This window comes from Dromiciops gliroides, chromosome 4, assembly GCF_019393635.1.
Source record: "Dromiciops gliroides isolate mDroGli1 chromosome 4, mDroGli1.pri, whole genome shotgun sequence".
In the NCBI taxonomy this organism is placed as follows: domain Eukaryota; kingdom Metazoa; phylum Chordata; class Mammalia; order Microbiotheria; family Microbiotheriidae; genus Dromiciops; species Dromiciops gliroides.
Window position 1 is genome coordinate 451,936,502 of NC_057864.1, and position 19,272 is coordinate 451,955,773.

General features: G+C 52.7%; 1 protein-coding gene across 5 annotated transcripts; it reads left to right on the forward strand.

Moving 5' to 3' along the window:
* Nucleotides 1-1,017: 1,017 nt before the first annotated feature.
* Nucleotides 1,018-12,790, forward strand: ADAMTSL4 (ADAMTS like 4). 5 transcript variants are annotated; one of them, XM_044005585.1, is made up of 18 exons: nt 1,018-1,170; nt 3,170-3,268; nt 3,821-3,925; nt 4,402-4,459; nt 4,637-4,992; nt 5,187-5,904; nt 6,264-6,366; nt 7,551-7,687; nt 8,051-8,255; nt 8,508-8,680; nt 8,837-9,248; nt 9,483-9,612; nt 9,967-10,171; nt 10,331-10,507; nt 10,725-10,925; nt 11,041-11,220; nt 11,570-11,714; nt 11,903-12,790. In XM_044005585.1, exons 3-18 carry the CDS (start codon nt 3,906-3,908, stop codon nt 12,037-12,039), a joined length of 3,357 nt encoding a protein of 1,118 aa, XP_043861520.1. In that variant the 5' UTR covers nt 1,018-1,170; nt 3,170-3,268; nt 3,821-3,905; the 3' UTR covers nt 12,040-12,790. The 5 variants fall into 5 exon arrangements, with proteins under 5 accessions (XP_043861520.1, XP_043861518.1, XP_043861523.1 ...); XM_044005583.1 differs by having other exon boundaries at nt 3,170-3,264; XM_044005588.1 differs by having other exon boundaries at nt 3,170-3,264; nt 8,837-8,948.
* Nucleotides 12,791-19,272: the final 6,482 nt, after the last annotated feature.

A 19,272-nucleotide genomic window follows, 5' to 3' on the forward strand; every position in this document is an offset into this window, starting at 1 on the left:
AATATGTTCTGACACGGCTTTACAGGTTTCAAAGCATCTTAACAACAAATGTTGGGTTTTAGGGATTATGGAATCACAGATTTAGAAATGGAAGGGACCCGAGAGGCCAGAGAACCCTATCTCCTCTATCTACGGAAGAGAAATGCTGAGCACGGCTCTGGGCAATGGTGGGAGTGGGGAGATACAAAGTATAAAAGAGGTTTCGGAGAGAAATGAAGCCGGGGAGGAAGGAAGGAAAAGGGAGGATAGGAAGGAGAAGAAAGGGGAAGGGGGAGAGATGGGGAGGAAGAGGGAGAGGGGAACGGGAAGGGAAGGGGCTGTTTTAGGTGCTGGGGAGAGTGGAGAGATACAATGTATAAAGGGGAGAAGGAGGGGAGGAGAGGGGAGGAGGGGGAGAGCAAAAGGTTCCGACCCTCACAGTCCAGAAGGAAAACCAGCTAACTACCCAACGCGGCGTCTCTCCGCAGCCTCACGTGGGTCTCACCCCCGCCTCCCCATGCACACACAGGTGAGAGCCACACGAGGGCCCCAGGCTCCAGCCCAGGTGCGGTAGCTGTCCCAAACTATCACTCCCCAGGTGCCCCCCCCCCCCGCCCACGGCGCCTCCGCCGGGGCTGGCGGGTCTTCGCAGGGACATCCCCAGGCGGCAGAAAAAGGGTACGAGGGACAGTCCGTGCTGGGGGCTGCCGCGGCAAGGGCAGCACCTAAGTGGAGGCGGGGACCTGAGACCCGTCCCGTCCATCCTTAAAAAGGAAGTTGGGGCGGGTCCACCATTCCAGACAGTGGCGAGGCGCCTCAGAGCATCGCCCTTTTCAGACTCGTCCGAAGGGGCCTGACCACCTCTCCCCGCCCACGCTCTCTCCGGTTGTGCGGACCCCGGGTTGGGGGTTCGGGAGTGCGGGCCGGAGTCCCGCCCAGGCACCCAGGCCCTTTCGTGGCGGGGGCCCCCCAGCTGGGGCCGGCTGGCTGGGGCGGGACCCCACGCGGGAGGGACGGACCGACCGACGGAGGGAGGAGCGAGGGAGGGGCCTCGGACGGGGGCGGAGCCCGGGCTGGAGGCGCCAGTGACCGGGAGCCCGGCTCAGGGGCCGAGCCGGAGCGGCCGGGGAGGAGTGGAGCGGAGATCGGACGGGGAGCCCGAGCGCGGAGGGGCCGCGGAGCCGCGCGCAGGTACGACCCCAGCTGCCCTCGGCCAGCTGCCCCCGGGAGTCCCGTTAGATCGCCTTCCTAGAGCGCCCCGCCCCCAAGCCCGGCTCCGGAGTATCTGCGCTCTTCATCTAACTTTTTGGGGGGACCCTCTATCTTCCCCGGAACAAGGAGCCAACCCCTCCCTATCCGTGGTTAGATTCAGCGCCCCCCCGCCCCCGTCACCACCGTAATACACACACGGCGCTCCTTCTCTCCATCCTTACTCCAGGCAGGGCCAGTGCTGTTCCCCCAACTCCTGGCTTAGCACTCGTTTCTGGACCGACTTGGAACTCTGGCTCTGAGGGACTGATAGGGGGCGCGGGGGAAGGAATGCAGGTGGCCGGCAATCTTGGATTTGGGCTCGGACCCTTGAGGGTGGCATCTTGGATAAGAGCGCGGAATACACTGTGAAGGGAAAAGGGAGCAAAAGGGGAAGGGTATTCAAGAAAATTGGACATTAATATGCAACCACCCCCTCCCCATCAGCACATTTTCCATCCCAACATCTCCAAAAAACCCTAGGAGGAAGTACAAGGGTGAAAGGGTCATTCTTCTCCAAGTTTCTGGTTTGCTCTTTGATCTCCACTAGACTGGGGAGGGGGTGTGGCCATAAACAGCCCAGGTCAGTTAGGGATGGTCAGATAGCAGTGTCCATTCTGCAATCAGGGAAACCTCTTCTGACCTCTGTTAACCCCCCAGGTTGGGCAGATAGGTACCAAGTGACGCGTGGCCAGGACTGGGGAATAAAGAGTGTTTGACCAGAGCACAGACTGCCTCTATATCTGTCTCTCCCAGCAAGTGTGGGGGGGGGGTATCGGCCCCCTGCCCAGCTGTGTTGGGGAGGGTGGGGCCGGGGACTTTTCCAGAGAGGGAGCCAGGCCTGGCCCAAGCCCCAGGAGCTCACGTCACCCCCACCCCCCTGGCCCCCACTTCTCTTGGGAACAGCCAGAGCCAAATCGAGCTAGGAATGGGATTATGTGTACTAAGTAGAGACCTGGGGAGTCAAAAGCATAGACCTGGGGTGGCAGTAAAGTAGACACAGAGAAATCCAAAAGAGGCCATTTCTCCTCCAATTGGAAGGCAGTTGGGTTCTCATCTCTTTTCTACCTCAAGATGTGGGCTCTTATCTCTTCCCTAGGTGAGGAAAGGACTGGAAGCAGAGAAATGGGCATTTATGGGAAAGTATGAAACCCTCTCTCATCCACCCAGCCTGGAACCCCATCGTGGCCCCCTGCCCCATAGGCGTTGTTGCTGACCTCAGCAGGGCCAGCCCAACCCCTGGGGAAAGGAGGAAGGGGCTGCCAGGCCCCAGGCAGAGATGACCCCAGCCAGTTCTGGTCTGACCAGTCATTTCCCTCCCCCACATTTTCAAGTCAGTGGGTAATTTCAGGGAGGAACAGTGAGGATGAGCACAGACCCTTTTTATGCACCTCCATCCAAAGTCGATCTCCTTCATTCTTTCCCTAAGCCCATGGTTGGCCCATCTTCTTTTTGGTCCCTTGGACTCCTCTCCCGGGTGCTTCTTAGCTCCAACAGAAACATTTTTTTTTTCCTGGAAAGCAGAACTGAGAACAGGGGTGGGGGCCCAGGGCTCAGAGCCTAGGCAAAGGAGGGAGGTAGGGAACAAGAAAGAGGAGTAGCAGATCCAAGGCTTCACTAGGGCTCAGAGTTAAAGCTCTTGTTGGTCGAAATAGGTTCAAGACTAGATTTTAGGTAGGACTTCCTGACTTTCCACAAGGGGAGAGCCAAAGGTCTTTGTCTCTCAGGATTTCTCATTGTGGCACCTACATTATCACCATTGGACAAACTGATGAATGACTGATTCTAGACAATCCTTCTGAATTGACTGGGCTATGGGTCAGTTCACAGCCAGCTGGAGAAATTCTCTACTGCTACTTAAACCTTCAGCCAGTTTAGTTGATTTACGGTTTGAACAGGAGATGAGAAAAAGACAAAGGCTTTTTTATCTTTGCACCTGTAGGCCAAAGGGAAAACGAAACCAAAGGATATGAAAGGGAGAGACCCCCTGAGAGGAGAGAACCCCAGTGGTGTGTACCGCCCTTGGTACCTACTGAGGTGGGTATGTAGAATGTAGACTGGGAGCAGGAGGAATCCTGATGGACAGAGCTTGGTACTTGAGCTGGGATAGAAATACCAGTTACCAGGGATTAGGAAAGGGAGATTAATCAGGGTATTGAGGTATTTGGGAGGGCACAGTCCGGAGAAGGTAAAAGGGATGACTGGGAAAACCAGGATGTTGGGGGTAAACGCTCACCCTCAGTTACACTGAAGGGGAGGGGGCAGCTAGGTGGTGCAGGGGATAGAGTGCCGACCCTGGATTCAGGAGTACCTGAGTTCAAATCCGGCCTCAGACACTTAACACTTACTAGCTGTGTGACCCTGGGCAGGTCACTTAACCCCAGTTGCCCTAAAAAAAAAAAAGAGTTACACTGAAGGGGAAAATAAAAAAAGAAGCCTGTGGTCCCAATCTCTCAAAATAGGGGCAGAGAGGAGGAGAATCATGTGTCCTAACTTCTGTCCTCAACCTTGAATATTTTTATTGAGGGGATGTAACCGCTCCAGTTGTCAAGGGAAATGTCCAAGGTAACCTTTATTCCTGCCTTCCTTTCAGGTCTTTCTTCAAATCCTAAGCCTTCCAGATTTCTGAGTAGTGTGTTATCTCCAGACTCAAACAAGTGGGGAAATTAAGGGGGACAATGGAGAAATGGGCAAGCAGGTAAGAGGTGAAAATGGGAAAGGGTAGTGGGATCTATCCCTGGGAGGTACAGGAGAAAAAAGCAGGAAGATGGAAGGGACAGAAGAATGGGTAAGTAATCCCTTCTGTTTTCTGGGAAGCCACAAGTCCAGATGTAGGGGGCCAGGCTGTCCCAAAAGTCATAGTGCAGTTTTAAGCTTTTGTAAAGCTTGAGTTTTCATAGATATTACAGCTTAAGACTGCACTGAGGGGCAGTGAGGTGGCACAGTGGATAGAGCACTGGCACTGGATTCAGGAGGACCTGAGTTCAAATCTGGCCTCAGACACTTGACACTTACTAGCTGTGTGACCCTGGGCAAGTCACTTAACCCCAATTGCCTCACCAAAAAAAAAAAAAAAGACTGCACTGAGACTTCTGGGACAGCCTGCATAAGAAAGATTGTGACCTCAATTCTAGCTACTGACTTTGATTACCTGCTCTGCCTCTGGCTCCTCAGACTAAGACTGCCTCTCGTGCTGCTCCTGCTCCTTCCCCAACTCAGCCTAGACCAGAAGGTCAGTAAAGGGGTTGGAAGGCTTTGCCTACTCTCCAGCCTTTCTAGAACCCTAGAGCCCTTTGCATACCCCATCTAATCCCCCAGGTCCTTCCCTATTTGATGCCCCAGTCTTTCCCCCCATTCCCATGTTTGTTACTCCAGTCTCCTCGAGCTGCCTCTTTTTCTTCCTGAATAGGTGTCCCCTCGCCACTCACGACAAACGCGTCCTGAGGAAAATAAAGTCCCTGAGGGCATCTGGGGTTCCTGGGGTCCATGGGCCCTTTGTTCCCAGTCCTGTGGGCTCGGGATACAACGCCGGAGCCGAAGCTGCCAGTCGTCTACATCTTTACTCCAGACTGGGTTGCCTCTACCACCCAGGCCACCTCGCCATCCAGAGCCCTTGCCTGCTCGATCCCGGAATGTCAGGCCCCAACCCCCAAGGGAGACCCTCCCCCTCTACAAGCCAGAGCCAAGGGGAAGGAGTGGGCCTCTAGGAGGCCTCCCGTCCCAAGTAGGACAAGAGGAGGCTCGAGAGGGCTTAGCTTCAAGGAGGTAAGGGAAATGAGGTTGGAATTGGACGGGATATAACTCAGCAAAGTGGAATAGGTGAGCCTTAGAGCAAGAGGAAACTAGAAGACATGACCAGGAAATGAGGTTGATTATGAGAATGGGGAACAGAAGAGGACAATTAGTTATGTGGGGGAAGTAGGCAGAACTGTAACTTTGTAACCATACCAACTTCCTAGGTCACGGGTTCGAGATCCCATTAAGCCAGGGATGTTTGGCTATGGGAGAGTTCCCTTCGCTCTGCCCCTACATCGGAACCGGAGGCACCCACACAGACTGCCCAAAACTGAATTCCCCAGTGATGAGGCCTCTCCGCCTCTATTTCCATACACAGAGCTCCTCCAAGACTCTAAAACAGAGGATTTCCAATCTCTGACTGTCAAGATGGAATCACCTGTCAGCACTCAGCTCCCCCAAACCCAGATCTCTTCTACAGGACTGCCCCCTGAGGAAAACCTTTATAGCCCCCAGAGTCCTGGGACAGAAACTCCCTCTGATGTTAAGTCTCTGGTCACACAGACACCCCTGAAGACAGCCAGCTCCAAAACAAAGTCTGCCCCGACCCCAGCTCCCAGAACAGGCAGTTCCCTTAATCAGATCCACCCACAGAAAGCACACCATTCCCAACAAGTGGAACCGGAATGGAGAAGATCCCCCCATCCTTCCTCCTCTGCCCCCCGGGGCCGAGGCCAAGGTCATCAGAGAAGGAGAGAGCAGTGGGCACCCAGAAACCCCCGTCAACAGGTTGTTGAAACTCCCCCTCACCATTCAGAGAGTTGGCTGCCTTTACATAGCTCTGGCCCCAACTCAGGTCCCCTCTGGAGTCTCTTTGCCCCCAGTGCCTCTGCCCTGAATTGCCCTGGAGAGAACGAACAACTGCGAGCCTGCATCCAGAAGGTGAGCCCTGGCCTGATCCCAGGACCTAGGCCTCCAGACGCCTTCCTGGTTTGTTTGCATAGAAACTGAATCTGTGCTCCAATAATCTGGGGGAAACTGTCCTGAGTGTGATTGGTATCCCGGGTCCAATTTATCTAATCAAGTGCTGGGGGTGGAAAACCCTGGTGTCTGAGCCCAAACTCCCTCCTTGGTAGGCATACCATTTTCTCAAACCCCTCCCTAGGTCTTTGTGGGAAGGCCAACTGTGCCTTATGATTCCTTCTTTCCTCCTGCAAACCACCCCTTCTATCCCAAGCCCAGACTGCTACCCTCCTATTGTTTTTTCTTAGCCCTGACAATTCTGTTTCTCCCAACCTCAGCCATGTCCCCCTGAACAGCCGGATCCACGGGCCCTACAGTGTGCCGCCTTTGATCCTCAGGAATTTATGGGCCGGCTCTACCAGTGGGAACCCTTCACAGAGGGTGAGCACTGAAACCCAGGACCCCAAGATTGGGGAAGCTGTACACTGGCCCCTTTTTAGCCCTGAAAATCCTTGGTTCATGCATATTTTCCTAGATGTATCTCCTGCCTCAGTTATCCCTTCTTTTGAGTTTCTCTCTTTCCAGGCTAGATTGAGGGATTATATGCCTGTAAGGGAGAATCTCCTTCCCTACAGGACAGGGAAAGGGGATACCCTTTCCCTGAATTCCTTAATTTCCGTCTTTCCCTCCCCATCAGGCAGTCTGTGCTGTTTACATAGCCTGAGTGGCTGGGGGAATGTGGGGGCAGAAAGGGGGGTAGGATATATATAGATGGCTCTTTGTGCTTCAAAGGTCTCTGCCAGGACCAGGGAGGGAGGGAGGGAGGGAGGGAAAAGGGTGTGTGCATGTGTGTGTGTGTGTGTGTGTGTGTGTGTGTATGTGTTAGGGGAGGCTGGGTCTGTATGATGCATAATTGTGTGTGTGTGTGTGTGTGTGTACATGTGTGTGTGTTTTAGGGGAGGCTAGGTCTGAATGATGCCTAATTGTGTGTGTGTGTGTGTACATGTGTGTGTGTGTTAGGGGAGGCTAGGTCTGGATGATGCCTAATCTTGAAAAAGCTTAAGCAACCAGAAGCTGATGGAGTCATACTAAGGGGATCTAGCCGGCCATGGCTGAGTGGTTCCACTGTCCCCTCTGGCTGGCTCAGCTGTGTCCAGAGGTGGAGTAGCTGTAACCTGAGACAATGGGCATGGCAAGGGCAATCTTGGCAGGTTGGGGCTTGCTTTGTAGACCCCGCATGTCCTCAGATGACCCCAGCTACCCTCCACGTTTCACTGGAGTGTTTCTAAAGAGTCCAAATTCATTTCTAGGCTTATTTGACCCTAAGTAAAGCCAAGTGCTCGAGATATGACCTCAAATGACCGTGATTAATCTCAGGTGACCACCCCTCTCCAAAGCTCCTTTATTGGTCCCTCTGACCTAATTCCTTGACAAACTTTAAATGATTCTCCAGAATTCAGAATTGCTTTCTTTTTAGCTAGTTTCTTTGATCCATCCTGATGTAGGTATAGCCTTTATAGATTCTTAGCTAACTCGGGCAAACCCCTTGCTGACTCCATGATGCATCCATTGGATGTGTCTCCCCAAATGATGTTTCCCTTCATCCTACCACCGCCCCCCCCCAGTCCAGGGTTCCCAACGCTGTGAGCTGAACTGCCGACCCCGTGGCTTCCGATTCTATGTTCGTCACACAGAGAAGGTCCAAGATGGCACTCCCTGCCAGCCCGGAGCCCCAGACATCTGTGTGGCTGGACAGTGCCTGGTGAGGAGCTGATAGCCAAGGTCTGGGGTTGGGGGTGAGGTGGGGGGAGAAGCAGGCTTTAGAGACAGCCAGAGGTCTTAGCTAATCCCATGCATACCCATTCACTGAGGTTGCTAAATCTGAGACTTCAGAGAGGAAGGCTGTGGGTAGGGCTGGAGAAATGAAAATCCCAAAGAGAAGAGTTTCATTTTTGTGGGAGACAGAAGGAGCTACAAAAGATACAGTTCCCATATGTCCTCTGGAGAATACTGGAGTGCAGAGAGCTATGGGATTCTCAGTGGGATTAGGCTGGGGAGGGGGGTACATGTATGTATGTGGGGGGTATCCCCTGTGACTCCCCTGTGTACACCCTTCCCTCCTCAGAGCCCTGGCTGTGACGGCATCCTTGGCTCTGGCAGACGCCCAGATGGATGTGGTGTCTGTGGGGGAGATAATTCCACTTGCCGCTTTGTTTCGGGGAACTTCACTGATCGAGGGGGTCTTCTGGGCTATCATAAGATCCTGCTAATCCCAGCCGGGGCCTCTCAGTTACAAATTGCTCAGTTTCGACCCAGCTCCAACTACCTTGGTGAAAATTCTTCTCCCACCCCCCATCTATCTTGTCCACACTTCTCTAAATTTCTGCCTTGTTCCGCCACACACATCCATTTCTACATCACTGAAGAAATAGTGGAGGCGGGCTGGGGTGGGGTGGAGAGAGAAGCATGGTTTGACCTTAAAGAATCAAAGTGGAAATAATTTGGGGGAAATTATCCTTTAGATGAGTGAGAGAAGTGAAATTTGGGAGGTAAAATGATCTCCCTTTTTATTCCTCTTACAGCACTTCGTGGTCCTGGGGGCAAGTCCATCATTAATGGGAACTGGGCTGTTGACCCCCCTGGGACCTATACTGCTGGGGGCACTGTCTTCCAGTATACTCGGCCCCCCAGGGAGGAAGGGACAGGAGAGAGTCTCACAGCTGAAGGGCCCACCACACAGCCTGTGGATGTCTACGTAAGTAGGTAGTAAAGGAGGCTGACAATTGTGAGAAGCGGTGGGGTTAAGGCCTGCAGGAAAGGGTCTTTTGGGGTCTGGGGAGGAACCGAAGCAGAATAACTCCAATCCCTTGGGCTCCCCTAGCAACAGTTCCCTGCTCTTTTACTCCCCTAGATGATCTTTCAAGAGGAAAACTCTGGTGTCTCCTACCAATACCTCATCTCTTCACCTTCTCCAAATCTTGGAGACCCTACTCAAGAACCTCCTATTGCCCAACACCAGTCTGGTGAGGGCATGAAGCCCTGGGGAGAAGAAAGAAATAGAAGGGGGCAGAGGCAGAGGGGAGAGATTTTAGGGCAGCCAGTAGAGCGGCCAGATCATAATGCGCCTACTCAGTTTCCCCCAGAGGGTCTAAAACTGGAGCCCCCAGCACCTCCCCGATTAGCTCGGACCCCAGGAACTCTGCAGCGTCAGGTACGGATTCCCCCTCAGCCTGCCCCACCCCATCCCAGGCCTCCCCTGGCATCCTCAGCGGGATATTGGAAACGAATGGGATATTCCGAGTGCTCAGCATCCTGTGGAAAAGGTGAGACCTCCCTCCCTCCCACAATCCAAACCACAACTCTTGATTCCTCAACCTTAGAACTCCCTCCCTGGCATTATCAATCCCTGAAACCCACTCTAGGTCTTCAACCCAGCCCCCCTAACACTCTTTCTTAAACTCTCCAAGTTAGACCCTGGGATCCTAACAAAACCATTCTGCCTTGTGACATGCCAGACTAGGAGGTCATCTGGTCCCCTTCCCTCATTCCTTCTCCAGGGGTCTGGCGCCCACTTTTCCACTGTGTGTCCCGAGATTCTGGAGAGGAAATGGATGAAGAAAGCTGTGCCCTAGGTGCCCGGCCACCCACGCCACCAGAGCCGTGTCATGGTCCTCCATGCCCCCCGTAGTGAGTATGGATGGGCCCACAGACCCTGGGGCACCTACTGCAGTATCTTCTGACCTCTCCTGGACTCTTCACGTCTCAGGGGTCCCCAAGGCAGGAAGAGCAGACATCAGGGACTCTTAGTGCTGCATAGAGGGGGAAGAGGGAACATGAGCTGGGTCCTTTCCCGAGTCTCCTGTCTTCGCTTCCTTAAAGAACAAAATGATACCAAGACTCCAGATCCCTACTGTGTCTCAGAGTTACCACGTCCCTCATTGGGGAACATCTCCTGCTCTGCCTGTCTGACTCCACCCTTCCCCCTCCCCCATGTCTTTGCCTTTCCTTTCCTACTCCCTCCTCCCATGTCCACGTCCATAGCTGGGAGGCAGGTGAATGGACCTCCTGCAGCCGTTCCTGTGGCCCAGGCACTCAGCACCGCCAGCTCCGGTGTCGGCAGGAGTTTGGTGGGGGCGGCTCGTCCGTGCCCCTGGAGCGGTGCAGTCATCTCCCTCGGCCCAATGTCACCCAGACTTGCCAGCTGAGGCTCTGTGGCCACTGGGAAGTCCGTTCTGCCTGGAGCCAGGTGAGCTGGAAAACAGGTGAGCAACAGGGAGAGAGAGATAAGTGACTGGGAACAGACAGACTCTAGTGGGAAGCCAGATGAGTTGCAGGACTGATGGGGAGGTCTAGCCATGAGAATCCACTAGATCTCTTTGCTGATGATCGTCTCCATTTTCCCCAGTGCTCTGTTCGATGTGGTCGAGGCCAGCGGAGCCGGCAAGTGAGATGTGTGGGTAACCATGGGGATGAAGTAAGTGAACGGGAGTGCACGTCTGGGCCTCCGAGACCCCCCAGCAGAGAGGCTTGCAACATGGGGCCCTGCACCATCTCCTGGTTCCACAGTGACTGGAGCTCCAAGGTAGAGCCCTTCATCCTGAGAGCCCACCAATGCAAGACGGCCCAAAGTGCTCTGAACCCAAGCCATTCTCAGACTCCCAAATAAGATTCCTTGGCAGTTTTTTCAAACCCAAGGTCATCAGAGAGTCCATAATCTGTCCCAAATCAGGCCTTTCCTTACTCTCTATTCTTCTGCTATACCATCCCTTCTCATAGGACCTTGCCTTGCTTCCCAACAGTGCTCAGCTGAGTGTGGGACAGGAATCCAGCGGCGCTCTGTGCTCTGCTTGGGGAGTGGAGAGTCCCAAGGCACTGGCGAAGAAGGGCTAGGGGGCAAAGGGAAGAGCTGCCCCCCAGGGAGCCGTCCCCCTGATATGCGGGCCTGCAGCTTGGGGCCCTGTGAGCCAACCTGGCAGTGGTACGCAGGGCCCTGGGGTGAGGTGAGTGGGGGAGTCTGGGAAGTTGGGCCACAAGATGGGCATGGTGAACAAAAGGTCACCAGTGGTGATCCTGGGGTGGAAATAAGGGTATGCTCTCATTTGTGGGGGGTTCCAGTGTTCTGCAGAGTGTGGCCCTGGGACACAGCGCAGAGATGTGATCTGTGTGACTAAACTGGGAACTGAATTCAATGTCACTTCTCCTGGTAACTGCACCCATTGGCCCAAGCCACCTACCCTGCAACCTTGCAAAGGGGATGGCTGCCAAGACCGATGGTTCTCCACCCCCTGGAGTACAGTGAGTGGCCCTACTTCTTCCCCAACCCTATCAGCCCTGACTCTACCACTCTCCCCATTGGCCTTAATAAGGGCAATGAACCCCCATCCATTCTAGTCATCTTTTTGGCTCTCTGGGAAGTCCCCAGCCCATCAAACCCCCAAATTCTTGACTCCTTCAATTTTAGTATCTTTCATTCCTCTTTGAGTAGGCAAGTCCCTTTTCTACAGACTCTCCCTTCATAGTACCCCCAGGTCCTGTCTCTCCTCCTCCTTAGAAAGATGGGTAGGGAGCTGGGAGATTGATGGGAGGAGTTGTAGGGGGAAGGGTCTGAATTGTTTCTTCTCTCTCCCATATCCCTTGCTCCCAGTGTTCAAGGACTTGTCTGGGGGGTGTCCAGATGAGGGAAGTCCAGTGTCTGACTGCCAACCAGACTCTCGGTACTCGATGCCCTTCTAACCTTCGGCCTTCCAGGAAAAGACCGTGTAACAATCAGCCCTGTACCCAGCACCCAGGTAAGTCAGCATGGGTGGAAGGATTGACAAGGGGAGGGAGGCGGATGGATGGAAGACAGAAGAGGAGGAACAAGGAAGAGGGGAAAGTGATGCCTCTAGAGAGAGGAAGCAAAACGAACAGATTAACGTTAAGGAGGGGACAGCATCCCATGACCTCCTTAGACCCACTGCTTATCCCTGTTTCCTAGATGATCATTGCCAAGACAACTCCCCACACTGCCCCCTCGTGGTCCAGGCTCGCCTCTGTGTCTACCCCTACTACACAGCCACTTGCTGCCGTTCCTGTGCCCACATCCAAGACAGGGCACCCCCAGAACCTGCCTGAGATGGGACTGGAGTGACCCTTACAGTTATCCCCCCCAGCACCAGCCGCCCCATGGACTCTGTCCCCTTCCTGCCCTTGACCTGCCTCATGGGACACTCAGAGAAATACCAGCACCTTCTATATTTATCCCGGGAGGAGTCTGGGGAGCCAAGAGTTGACAGGTTGTGGGGAGATGGCTGTGACAATGTGTGAGGTGGTGTCCATGTACCTGTGTGATTGTGTGTGTATATATGTTATTCGTGTCTGTGTCCCTGGGTGCTGCTGCTGGTGGGACCGTAACTTCTGCAAACTGGTGCTCTGGCCACGACAGATGGATAGATGAAGTGCCCTTTTCCCTGAACCGCTTCCGACTGGGCGGAACCAAGACAAAAGCTCATTGCGGCCCTTTGAAGGTCCCTCCAGCAGCCCTGCTCCCCAAACCAAGCTTACCTTGCCATGGTACGCTTTTCCATGCCCTGAATCATACCTTTAGCCCTCCGCCTTCACCCCCAGCACCCATTCCCTCCACTCCCTCTGTGCCCTTTATTTCCTGGGCACAAGTGAACCTCAGTACTCTGCCTTCCACCACCTTCATCCCCCTACCATCCCTAAGAAGGGACCAGTTTAGCCCGGTTTGTAAAGACATGGAAGAGGGAAGTGTGTGCTGCATATTAGAATGCACTAACCCCTGGGCCCCCGCCCCTACCCTAGGATGGTTCCCACCCTAGAACTAATTTATTTTTTATTAAAGACGACTGTGATAAATATGAAACAGGCTCTTCATTGTCCTCAGGGGAACCCAGTCATGCGGGGCTCCCAGCCAGGGTGAAGTCAGGATGGAGGGTGGGGAAGGGAGCAACTGCCTGGAGAGGGTTGAAGGCTGGGTAGCCAGTAGGATGGGCCACCCCACCTGGGTGACAGATACCCCGGCTCACTTGGCAACAGTAGGCGGGGAGCAGAAACGGACCTCAGGCTCTGAGAGTTCAATGTCTGGCCACTAGAGGTCGCCCTGTCCAATTCTAAAATTGGAAGCTGGGGTTCCTGGGTCCTGGGCTCCCAGGGAAAACACCAGGCCTGGCCTGCAGGGTTTTCCTGTCATTTCTTATGGGACATTACCAAAAAAAAAAGTCCTGCTTTTCTCTCTTCTCTTTCAGTCTTTGGTTTTCCCCTCTGGGTAGCTGTCCCTTGGTCCATGTGCTCTGGGCTGGCCCCTTTGGGGCCCCCTTCCCCCCCCCCCCAGCCTGCCTAACTGTCCTGAAGCCTATGAAAGCCCATCAGAGCAGCCAGGCCCGGGCTGAGGGCTCAATGCCCTTCGTACCCCTCTTGAACCAGGATTGGGTGGAGCGAGGGCATGGTGGGGCTTGAGGGGGCCTGGGGGAGGGACAGAGGGAGGGACCAGGCCCAGTTACTGTACTGGATGTTCTGCCAAAGGCACATTCCTTAGTGCTGTCTCACCACCCTCCCCACCCCCTTCCTGCTCTCAAGGTAAATAGTCTGGGGGGATGGGGAGAGAGGAGCCAGATCTTAGCACACCCTCTCCCCCCCTGTGAATCTGGGGGGTCTGGGACCTCACTTCTGCTGGGGGCCGGGGAGTGCTGCAAGCATAGGTGCTAATAAAGATGGCAGGGCCCAGGGCCACAGCTCCCCCTTCTTCCTCTCTGAGCCAAGTGTTTCTGGCTCAGCCCCACCAGGAATGGAACCTCTCATCCATGCACCCTTCAGCACAGTGCTAGGCATGGTGGAAAACACAAGGCAGAAGACATTGCTGTTCCACCTGCCCCTCAGATACTCCCTCCAAGGGAGGACCTGGACCTTCTCTGGTTGGGGTGTGCCTAAGATCTTTAGAGGTCAAAGGGAGCTAAAATGAAAACAGCTTTAGCCTAGGGTGGGGTGAAATGAAGCAAAAAAAACGGGGCCTCCACCCCCACCTAGCCCCAAGGGGAGATACCTAACAGGTGGTGCCGAGTACCCAGCAGGCATCATGGAGGGGAGGTGGGGGGAGAGAAGTAAGGCAGAGTCTCCGATAAAGGGGAGGGCCCCCCCTCCCCAGTCTCCTGTAAAGCCACCAGGGCCAGCGTCCAGAGGGCGGGGTGAAAGGGGCTCGAGGCCCCTCCCTGCCAATTCCTGGAAGAGCTGGGCCGGGCTGGGCTGGGTATCTGGCTCAGCTGACTTCCCTTCTGTGGGGGCCGCCCCCCTCTGTGCCTTTTGAGGTTGTTGCTGGGCAGGTTTGGGGTTTGGCCTAAGACGGGGGAACCAATCGCAAGTGGGGAAAGTCACCGCGGCCCCTCTCAGGGCTCCCCCTGCTCGGGCTCGCCTTTTCTCGAGCTCACCCAGTGCTGCTGGACTCTGCCTAGGGAAGAGCTGGCCTTTGGGGGCGCTGGGCTCTCCAGAGGTTTGCTAACCTCGGACCACACACACGCATGTGCACACACACGCATGCATGGCATGCATGCACTCAAACATCAGTTTTTGAGCCAGGATGTCTACACGGGTCTCTGGTCCCTAAGGGTCAGCAGAGAGGTCACTGCAACTACATCAGAACTTTCTGGAAGGGGAAATGGAACTGCATCTTAAGCAACTACCCGACTTCCTTTAGTCTCCGATGAAGGCAGGGGGGAAAGGGGGGGATGGGAAGTAATGCATTCAGACACCACTTCGCTGACCCTTGATCCTCCTCTCCCCCAACCTTGAGAAAAAATCCTGTGAGAGAGGAAGCTGAGAGATGGAGTGGAGGATCCCCAGGTATCTAGGGAAAGATCTGGAGAAGGCCTGGAGACATTCTTGGAAGTCCATAGGAAGGAATGTGCCAGGGCAAATTCAAATGTATAGCTGTTCAAGGTTGATTTTTATATGTCTACTGCTTGCTGCGTGCAGCTCTTCCGGTGTGTCTTGTAGGAAAAGGAGGTGGTCAGAGGGTGTGGGGGGTTGTGGTTCAAGTATATGTAGATAGACGGGGTGAGGCTGGAGGAGCCCAACTAGGCCTAGGCCAGGATTCCCATGCCCCTCCCCCCCAGGCCTCCCTTCTTCCCCTGGGTAAACATTCAGCTGGGCAGGAGCCTTGGGGCTAAACTTAGCTTTTGGGGGAACCCCCAGCCCCTGGGCGTCCCAAGAGAGCAGGTGCCCACAGCTGGAGGGGGGAGGAGGGAGCCTACCCCTCACCTTATTCAGATCCGACCTCTTCCCCACCCCCCCACCAGAAATTAAACTTCAACAAAGGTGCTGATCCAAGCAACCCTCGCCATGCTGCCAAGGATCTAGGGTTGGGGGATCTGGGTCCACTTGATTCAGGAGGAGGAGCTTGGTCTACCCGAGTGGAAGATTTGGGGTAGCTCCATCACCTCCCTTCCCCCAACCCGATCAGCTTTCACTTCCCTCTCCCTCCCCCAACTAGTTCTACTCATCACCTAGACTTCTCCATTTAGCAAGCAGCAATAGGAAATGTCAACTGTGTCAGGCCAAATATGCTAGGGAGCCTTCTCTTCACCTCTAGGAGAAACTACCTGGATTGAAGCGGGGTGGGGTGGTTAGGAGCAGAGTTCCTGCTTGTGCTCCCCCTGAGTACTGCTCTTCCTGTAAGGGGGGAGGGGTAGGCCAAAGGGTACAGTGACAGTGGGATGGGGGGAGGGCCGTGTCTGTCCTTGGCAGGTGGTGAGAGGCTTTTTTTCTTCCTTTTTTTTTTTTTTTAAATAAAGCACCCTTTCCGAGAGAGAGAGAGAGAGAGAGAGAGAGAGAGAGAGAGAGAGAGAGAGAGAGAGAGAGAGAGAGAGAGAGAGAGAGAGAGAGAGCGAGCACTTCCAGGAACTAGAATGCCTTGGTAAAGTACCTGAATCTGAATTTGTCAATAAGAGAAATAGCTCAGATCAATTCTGAAAACTGTATTCTGCACCAGCAAGTGTCCTGCTTCCAAGTCTAGCATCTAGCCCCTAGCCTTAGAGGAAGAGGGAAGTCAGGGCAGGAATTTCCAGTGAAGTCAGAGTGAGACCTGACACCAACTGCCAACAGAAAGAATGCATTTAGTGCGAACCAGACACTAGCAGGGTGAAGGGGCCGAAGAAAAGCTGCGTCCCAGAGAAATCTGCCCGTGCCGCCTGGGGAAGAAGCTTCAGAAGTTATGGAAATGATGGGATAGGGGCATCTAGGTGGCCAAGTGGATAAAGCACCAGCCCTGGATTCAGGAGGACCTGAGTTCAAATCCGACCTCAGACACTTGACACTAACTAGCTGTGTGACCCTGGGCAAGTCACTTAACCCTCATTGCCCCACAAAAAAGAAAAAGAAAGAAAGAGGAAAGATGGGATGACTTCTGGAGGGTCTCCTTGAGGGGAAGGTTTCACTGGGGAGAGAGTAAACCACGTCAGGGGATTTGGAACCCTTTCATTTCACAGATGGAAGTAAGGAAGCCCAGAGAAGCTGGACTAGCCAAAGCCCCACAGCAAACACTGAGAGGTGGATGGATCTCTGTTTTACTTAGAAAGAGAGCTGGGGTGGGGCTCAGTCTCAAACACAGGGAGTGCCTCAGAGAGCCTAGTCTAAACTAGTAGGATGATGATGAAGGGATGTTCCCAGGCCTATCCCTTGTCTTTTCAAAGATGCAGTTCCCCAAGTTTCTGTGACAATCTGCCCCTGGGCCTAGCTGTTCTCCTTCCTTCCTTCTTTCATCTCTGGTCTCTCTCCAGCTCGTTGCTGCCACTTTTACCACATAATGAACTGCACTCTGTCACATTTAGCTCTGGGGGTAGAAAACTGGACGGAGGCGTGGAGCTAGGAAGACCAGCGCCTTGCCAGGACCAGCTCTGCCTCCATGACTCTGGCGCTGCTACAAAGGGGCTCCAGATAGAGAGGCTCCAGGTAGAGAAGCTACAGAAAGAACACAGGGCCTTCTTTGGTTAAGGTATTTTCCCATCTGGCTGCACTTCTGATCTTACCTGGCTAGGAAAGTCTTGTTTGTCCTCACTTTGGCTACAGAAATGCAACCCAGGAGCAAATTTTAGGCCATTATTCAATTCATTACATTCACATTAATTATGCACTTACTATATAAGGATACAAAGATAGAATACAGACTTCAATATTGAGGAATTTACAAACTAGGTGGAGGGTAAGACAAATATGCCAAAAGCTGATAAAGAAATGTTGTATTAAGTGCAAAGGAGGAGTTAGGCAAAGCCTATGAGAAATCTGAGGAGAGAAAGATCATTTTTGGGGGGAGGAAGGGGCCTGGAGAATGGTAAAAGTAGATGAAAAAGCAACCTAGGTTTTGCTTTGAAGGAAGGGAAGGGCTTCACTGAATAGAGATGGTGTTAGCCAAAGATATGGGATGACAAATGGCCTAGTTTGGCTAAAGAGTTTGGAAAGGCAAACTGGACCTAGCCTGTGGAGAGCCTTGAATAACAAACATAAAGAGTTATTTATTTATTTGGCAGACAGTAGGGAACCACCAAGGGTTTTTGTTTTTTCAGGGCAATGAGGGTTAAGTGACTTGCCCAGGGTCACACAGCTAGTAAGTGTCAAGTGTCTGAGGCCGGATTTGAACTCAGGTACTCCTGAATCCAGGGCTGGTGCTTTATCCACTGTGCCACCTAGCTGCCCCCCCACCAAGGGTTTTTCATCAAGTGATATATAGAATATGGTCGAGTAAAATGATGATTTGGAGCAACACTGTGGAAGAGTGAATCACACGGATGAGGAAACCAAACCCGAAGATGTTATTACTTGTCCCAGGTCACCCAGGTAGTAGCAGAGCTGGAATTTGAACCCAGGTCTACAGACCCAGTGCTGCTTCCACTGGACCACACCTTCAGGCAGATTAGAAAGGAATGGACTGGAAGACAGACCACTGAGGAGGCTGCCTCAATAGTCTACAAGAGAAAAGAGGAGGGCCTACCCTGGAGTGGTTTTTAGAAGTGGAGAGAGGAATAGATGGGAGAAAGATTGTAAGAATAAAGTTTAAATTGTTGGACTTGGCACCTTGAGAGAAGGAGATGAGGAAACGGAAAGTGGGAAGGACAACTTGTGAGGTTAAGATCCTGAGTGGAGGGGAGGATGGCAGTGCCACCAATAAAAATATTGACTTTCAGGGTAAGGACAAGTTTTACAGGGAGTGTTAAGTTCAGTCATGGAAATGTTGAGTTTGAAGTCGTGGCAGACGACTGGAAAGAGGCATCTTGGGGCTCTAGGGAAGAGTTGGTGGTGAAGATGAAAATGGTAGCCATCTATCAGGAGGCCATCCTGAACCCAGTAGAATGGATGTGTACACCAAGGGAAAGGGTTAAGAGAGAGAAAAAAAAGACCAAGAGCAGACCCTTGGGGGATACCCACTTTAAAGAGTAGGAAGAGAATAAGGAGCCAGAGAAAGAATGGTCAGAGAAATAGGAGAAGAAATATAAACATATGTTGTGACTTCTCTTATGAGACAAAGATAATCCTGGTGCCTGAACCAGGAAAGGAAAGCAAGGAGAGAACTAAAAACCAGTATCATTAGTATCTATGCAAAATTTTTCCAAATCATGGCCAAAAAAAGACCCTATTGTTGTTCAGTCATGGCCAGCTCTCTGTGACCATAGCAGGCTGATACCGTACATGGAATTTTCTTGGCAAAGATTCTGGAATGGTTTGTCATTTCCTTCTGCAGTGTATTAAGGCAAAGGAAGGTTAAGTGACTTGCCCAGGGTCACACAGCTAAGTTAGTGTCTCAAGCCAGATTTGAACTCAGGTCTTCCTGACTGCTGACCCAATGCTCTATCCACTGAGCTGCCTAGCTTCCTCCCCCAACCCCAACAAAAGACCCTAGCAGTTATACCAAAAAATTATCTACTACAATCAAGCTATATTTATGCCAGGGAGGCAAAAATGGTTCAACAATAGGAAATTATTAACAGAATCAAATTTAAAAACAAAACCTTCCAATATCCCATCATTATATCAACAGATGAAAAGTGCAGTGTGAGAGAAACAAAGGGAGTACAGTAACCAGAAGTAATTTCATTGTCAAATGCTGAAGAGAAATCAGGGAGGATGAGAGCAGAAAACAAGGTCAGTCAGTCAATTAGCACATTTGAGTTCCAGCTATATACCAGGCACTGTGCAAAGGGCCAGAAATACAAAAAGAGGAAAAAGAAAGTCCCTGCCCTTGAGGGGCTCCCAATCTTATGGGGGTATCAAGAAACAAACAAACATATTCAAAAGACATATATACAGATAGACAGATCGATCAATAGATAGATTGATTGACAGATCGATAGATAGATCAATAGA